Source organism: Pseudorasbora parva, chromosome 14, assembly GCF_024679245.1.
Source record: "Pseudorasbora parva isolate DD20220531a chromosome 14, ASM2467924v1, whole genome shotgun sequence".
NCBI classification, from domain to species: Eukaryota; Metazoa; Chordata; class Actinopteri; order Cypriniformes; family Gobionidae; genus Pseudorasbora; species Pseudorasbora parva.
Window position 1 is genome coordinate 3,228,896 of NC_090185.1, and position 6,555 is coordinate 3,235,450.

General features: G+C 40.3%; 1 protein-coding gene across 1 annotated transcript in view; it reads left to right on the forward strand.

The window, feature by feature from the left end:
* The window catches only part of LOC137040800 (carcinoembryonic antigen-related cell adhesion molecule 5-like), a 42,028-nt gene extending 39,506 nt beyond the window's left edge, over positions 1–2,522 (forward strand). The window contains exons 7-9 of the mRNA XM_067416571.1: positions 1,507–1,794; positions 1,985–2,285; positions 2,372–2,522. Coding sequence (XP_067272672.1) covers positions 1,507–1,794; positions 1,985–2,285; positions 2,372–2,522 — 740 coding nt within the window. The remainder of the gene's footprint in view (positions 1–1,506; positions 1,795–1,984; positions 2,286–2,371) is intronic.
* Positions 2,523–6,555: the final 4,033 nt, after the last annotated feature.

Below are 6,555 nucleotides of genomic sequence, written 5' to 3' on the forward strand. Positions count from 1 at the left end.
ATTCGGGCCGGCCAACTCTCACCTTATCCTGAGACCCCAGCCAGGATATGTGCCCATGATTCCCACTACTCCCTTCAGGGACCAATTGCTGAACCTGCAACTTCCTTTGGAGGTTGGCAGACCCAGCCCTGTCTTTGCTCTGTCCTGTTTGTACCTACATGGATAGAACGCAAAGTTTCAGGACCTAAAAACAGCTCTTCTGTTCTGTCTTTTGTCTGTTACGGAGGCCAGCAGAAGGGAAAGGCTGTCTCTAAGTAGAGGTTGGCCCACTGGATAGTAGATCTTGGCGTACCAATTCCAAGACGTGCCTTGTCCATTCAGACTGGGAGCACACTCAACTAGAGGGGTGTTCCTCCTGGCCGCTGGCTCAAGGCGACGCGCTGACAGACATTTGTAGAGCTGCAGGCTGAGCGACACCTAACATGTTTACTAGATTTTATAGCCTCTGTGTAGCGCGAAGGACCCATTTTAGTGTTGGCTTGCAATGCCACTCCTGCCTCCTGGGCCGGATACGTGCGTTATTTTCTCCAGTTGTGTTCCCCATAAATGGCTTACCCTGTCAAGCTTCTCCTTCACCCCTCGACAACAGAGGCTGTTTGACGGCAGACTTACACCTGTATGCATCTGGAACGCGTGTGTAAGCTGGGTATCCATATGTAGCAGTTCCTACAGCAACCCCATATGTGTATTCCTCCACTGTATCAGCTACCGTAAATGGCTAGCCCCATGTCTTTCCCTCTCTGACGGGGTTCTTTCCCCCCCTAAAATCGAAGAACCTAGAACTAGGTTGAAACCACCTTTAGAGACTGCCATATGTTACACGATCCTGTTTGGTTAGTCCTTATGTGTAACTGCCAACTCTCCTTCCTCAGACGGATGTGGCTCCGCAGCGTTCCATCTCTCGAGACAGGCACGCTTTCCCACCGTTATCCAATAGTCACACTGAGTGGGTCTTGCAGAACAGCAGTGACTGACCTTCTCTGCTTAGAGCCCTGACTTCCCACTCGAATATTGGGCTGTCCAGGGAGCTCAAGCAGAGTGCTGAAAGGGCCAGTGCCTGTGGCGTGTTGTTAGGATCCCCAATTTGTTGGTCAGTTCCGATGTACGTTGAATGTGACGTTGAATGTGAATGTGAATGGGAACGTCTTGGTTACGTATGTAACCCTTGTTCCCTGAAGGAGGGAATGGAGATGTACATCCCGTCACCAGGTGCTGTGCCTCTCCTGAATGGCCGACTCACTAGTTTGGCTCCTCAGTGGAAAAGCATAGATGCGGTGCTTCCACTTCCTTATTTATACCCGACCTGCGGGTCGGAGCGTGGAATGCATGAACCGCATGCCAATATTCATTGGCTCGTTTTTAAACACTTAGAGTACATTGTTCTCTGAAAACAATCCCCAATTCGTCTGTCAGTTCTGACATACGTCTCCATTCCCTCCTTTAGCGAATGAGGGTTGCATACATAACTGAGAAATTTATGTTTGTTCTGTGTGTTTGATGATTCAGTGTCAGTGACGGAAGGAGATTTAGTCACTCTAGGCTCTGATTTCACTGAAATGAAGGATGGTGATCAGATTTGGTGGAGATTTGGAGATAAAGACACTGTGATCGCTCTAATCAACAAACGGCCTGACAGCCACTTCACTGTATATGATGATGTTCTTGATGGGAGATTCAGAGACAGACTGAAGCTGGACAATCAAACTGGATCTCTGACCATCACAAACATCACAACCAAACATGCTGGACTTTATCAACTACAGATCAACAATTACTGGGCATCTTCTTATATCAGTCTCTCTGTCTACGGTGAGTTAAATATCAGTTTCACATGTTTTATTTTTTACAGTGAGATATAAAGATGTATCTTATAATGAATAATTAGTTTAAATGATTAATTCCCTTTTTTACATTAACAGCAGGTTACATTAACTCGTACATTAAATAACATCCTCATTTCTCTTTATTCTCTGATGTTTTCCAGCTCGTCTGCCTGTTCCTGTCATCAGCAGTAACTCTTCTCAGTGTTCTTCATCATCATCATCATCATCATATTGTTCATTGGTGTGTTCATCAGCGGTGAATGTGAGTCATGTGACTCTCTCCTGGTACAAAGGAAACAGTTTATTGTCCAACATCAGTGTGTCTGATCTCAGCATCAGTCTCTCTCTACCTCTGGAGGTGGAATATCAGGATAAAAACACCTACAGCTGTGTGCTGAACAATCCCATCAGCCACCAGACTCAACATCTGGACATCACTCAACTCTGTCACACATGTTCAGGTACGGCAGCAACGCTGATATTAGTTGATGTCAGCGCTGATATTAGCGTTTATTGACTGAGCTGATCTCAGTTTGATGTTTTTATTCCTCAGTCCACTGTTGTGGTCCCACTGAAGCTGTGATCCGATTGGTCCTCGCTGCTCTGGTGGGCGTGGCTACTGTCATGATTGTGGTTTATGACATCAGATCCAGAAGAGCTGAACGAGATCAAGCTCATATTCACACATCAGGTACATGATTGATGATGTCATCTCTCACAAACTGATTTTGCATATATTAATATTGGTTTAGATTTTTTAATTAATGGCTTCATATTTCCATCTTTTTCAGGAAGTGCTTGAATCTAAAGCAGAACGCTGAACTTAAAAAATCTGACACTGAAAGAGAGCAGAAGCTCAAATAATCATCAGTATTTATGATGAAAAAAAAACACACTTGAAGAATCTTTAAAATCGTAATTGTAAATCTTTACATTATTATTCGGTCATTCATTTTCTTCTTGTTTTTCTATCCACAATAAAAAAACAAAAACATTTTTAACCTGAGAAAATACTGATTTGGGACTCATTATAATATACTTTGAGATCACAGTGAAATCCATAAACACAACATATCGGTGCTCCATTTCCTCCATCAGGCGATTGATAAAGTCTTTAAATCTCTAGTGTGATTTGTCTCTGTGTCTCATCTGCGGAGCAACAGCTCCTCCTAGTGGCTCTCCCTGAACTGGCATGTTATCAGGAGTTATTTGCTCAGTATCTTCTGTCTCGTTTGCTTTTTCACTTAAAGTCCTCATGAAATCAAATCGATGTTATTTACTTTGTTAGCGCATATGACAGGTCTTAGGGTGAACAATTAATCCGTGCAAGTTAATACACAGAAAAAAATGGTCTGCCATAGTAATCTTTAATCAAAATCTGAAAAGTTACTTCCGGTCTGGAAACGGCGTTCCTTCTCAGCTGATGTCAGTTTGACGGCTTGCGTTGTAAAATACTTAACCACTCCCCTCTACCGTTTGTCTGCTATGAGTGAGAGATGGAGAGGAGGAGCGCTGAGATAAAAACCCTGCTCTCTATTCAGTAATACATCACAGCACTGAAGAAAACTCACTCGCTACTTCCGGTTCACTGGGACTTTAAGAATTTCTTCTGTCTAAAATACTAGATAAAGTTGTGTCTGCTCAATTCTACCTGTGAAAAACTTCAGACCTCATCACCGCACAGAAACTGCGCTCGTTAAAACTATAAATGACTTGCTCTCAGCTGCTGACCAAGGCTGTGTCTCTAGTACTAGATTTACTTGATCTTAGTGCTGCGTTCGACATTATAGATCATAAAATACTCTTAGATCAACTACATTTCCTGCGACGCTGCTTTGAAACGATATGCACTGTGAACAGCGCCATACAAATAAATGTGAATTGAACTGGAGGCCGCTGCCAGTCCGGTAGATGTGTGTGAACGAAAACACAACGCAACCCGGCCGGGTCTCCTTCTGTTCTTTTTTGCTCGATATGCAATTCAGCCGTTTTTAGACGAACTGTAGAACACACCCCTGCTACCAGCAGGAGCCACTACGGTACGCACAGAAGGTCAATATTCATCATTAACCAAACGCTTTTCACCTGCACAAGATCTCAGACCGATGCACGAAAGCAACCAGACAGTGCAACCGTGCCCTTATTCTAGCTTTAGTCATCGAGTCACAGCTAATACTGTCTTAGCATGTGGTTAACACTTCATCTTTTATAACACGAGATCACACAGTTGATGAAAACGTCATGCGATCCACTCACTGTCTCGGTTAAAACACACACATGTCTCAGATTTGTTCATCTATTTGAGCTTGATTTTGGTACATTAATAATAAAACGGCTTATGCAAATATATGACTACATATATAAAGCCACAATATCCACTTGGACAACACAGTGTTAAAGTATTTATAAAATGCAGTGTTTTTTTTTCTATTTCCTGAAAAGTAGCGGTTTTGGACAAGCATAGTTTAGTAAGTAAGCTTCTGGGTGTCTTGGGGCCAAAATGTATTTTAGCCATGTCACAATATGGGGTAAATCCAGCGCTGTATGTGTCCGTTATACTGTTGAAAATTACACCAGTGACAGGAAGTCGAGGCGTACTGGAGCTCAAAGTGAGAAACTGACCATGTTCAGAGTGTGAATTAAGAGCTTAAATGAGCTCGAAGGTCACATGCACTAACACTGAATCAATAGGCAGTTATTTTAACTTATTCTAGCGTTTCACTTCACTTTACTAGAGAGCAGCTTCACATCAGCACGTCTGTCATTTTATTACTGAACCAGTTTTGAAGAGTTACTCTCTTCATATTTGTGGACTGAAACCGTTGAAGATGTTTCTGCCTGTTTTGCTCTGCTTGTGTTTGTGGCGTCTGGTTGGTGAGTTTGAAAAGTGTTTTTATGGCTTCAGTTGTTTCTGTTCTGGTAACACGTGATAAATGACTGGTTCATTTAGTCAGAGAGGATCAACATTCACTGTTTCAGGCTCCGCACATTCATTAACAGCGTATTCGAGATCAGCGAGCTGTCAGTTTAACAGCGGTGAACATTTCCACATTTACATTAAATATGCCATTCTCATGAATGGAGTTCAGCACTGAAATTACATCAAAGAATTTGCCATTGAGGATAATGAAATTACAGAATTGTCAATATTTTAATCTTCGTGTTCCTATTAATTCTTTTCACATTCAATGTTATCATTAATCCAGTTTCAGCAGAGAAAGTGCTTTCCAAAAGGTCTGGACACTTTGACAATCAAAAAGACAAATGGCGTGAGACTCTTCAGGACTATTATAAAAAGAGATTTCATCCCAATATCCATAAACTTAGAGAGTAAGATAGTAGTTGGATATATTTTATGTAAGATCTTTAAGTGAATTTCTCTTTCCTCATCTGAAATAACAGCCGTGCCTTTCTCCAATGAACTTCCTTCAGAAAGCAATTCCAATAAAACTTTCTCTTTTTAAATGAAAGACCTGTCAAATATCAATTAGAGCGTTTTTTATCAGATGTTTTTACCATTTTTAAGGAAATTAGTCTTCAGCATCTACTTTAGAATAAGACCGATGGCTGCTCATCAAATGAACAAGTCCAGAAGGGATAGCTTACTGTAAAAAAATCTTTATATTTTACAGGAAAATTTTACTTAGCCGTAAAAGAATCAGAAGAATAAATGTTGTGTGTTGAATCAAGCAGATCACTCAAGTCATTTAAACCATAATCCAACCCTTTCTACTAAAAGATACTCTTGCCTCTAATTGTAATCAATTAGTTATTCCACACTTTCATTCTATGAGGAGAGAAATTATGAACAAATCACAGTTTCCAAGCCAAGAGTGCTTGAAATCCAGATGAAGACACTGAGAAAATTAAGACCATCCACTTTCTTTGATTGTTTCTTCTATTGATTCTTTTAAAGACATTATGCGGAATAAAAAAACAAATCAAATCAGGTTCAGAGTCTTTGTTCTTGGAGAAGTTTCCCTCACAGCAAATTATGCCACTTCCAGGAAATCATGTGATTTAGGACAAAATTGCTCATTTAGAAAAAAGCTTTAAGTGAAGTTGAGAAAACATAATTGTGCTATTATTATTATTTTATATTATTCTTTAGTTATAATCATTATACATTTTGGATAATGTAGTAAATCTATGCATGAAAGCATGAAATTTGAGGAAGGTTTCATGTAAAATATGCGGTATTGTTACTGTATACTGTAGGAATGACCCAGTAGGCGAAACTGGTTTGTAGTTCTGAATCTGATGCGCTTGGAGAAGCTGTGATCTGATTGGTCGTCTCTGCTCTGGTGGGCGGGGCTGTTGTTGTTCTGGTTTATGACATCAGATCCAGAAGAGCTGGACAGGATTTTTGATGACTGATTTTTAATGTCTTTCTATATTCCTCTTCATCAGAGCTGTATGGAGTCAGCTTGAAAATATAAAATATAAAAATAAAAACAGGTTCAAAACATTGATAAAAATATAATAGTATCGCAATGCTAGTGAAATCTGATACACTGGTTTGAGTTTCACAGGATTTCCAGCTTTAAATATTCGTTTAAGACTCACTAACGTAACATTTTTAACTTCTCAACTTCACAGGATACTTTTAAGAAGAACACCATCGAACAGGATCTACAGGAAGTTGAGCTGGAGCTTAAAGGACAACTCCGGTGGATTTTTAAGTTTATCTTGATCGTTATATCTTTGTGAGTTCTGTGTGTAGAAAGAAAAG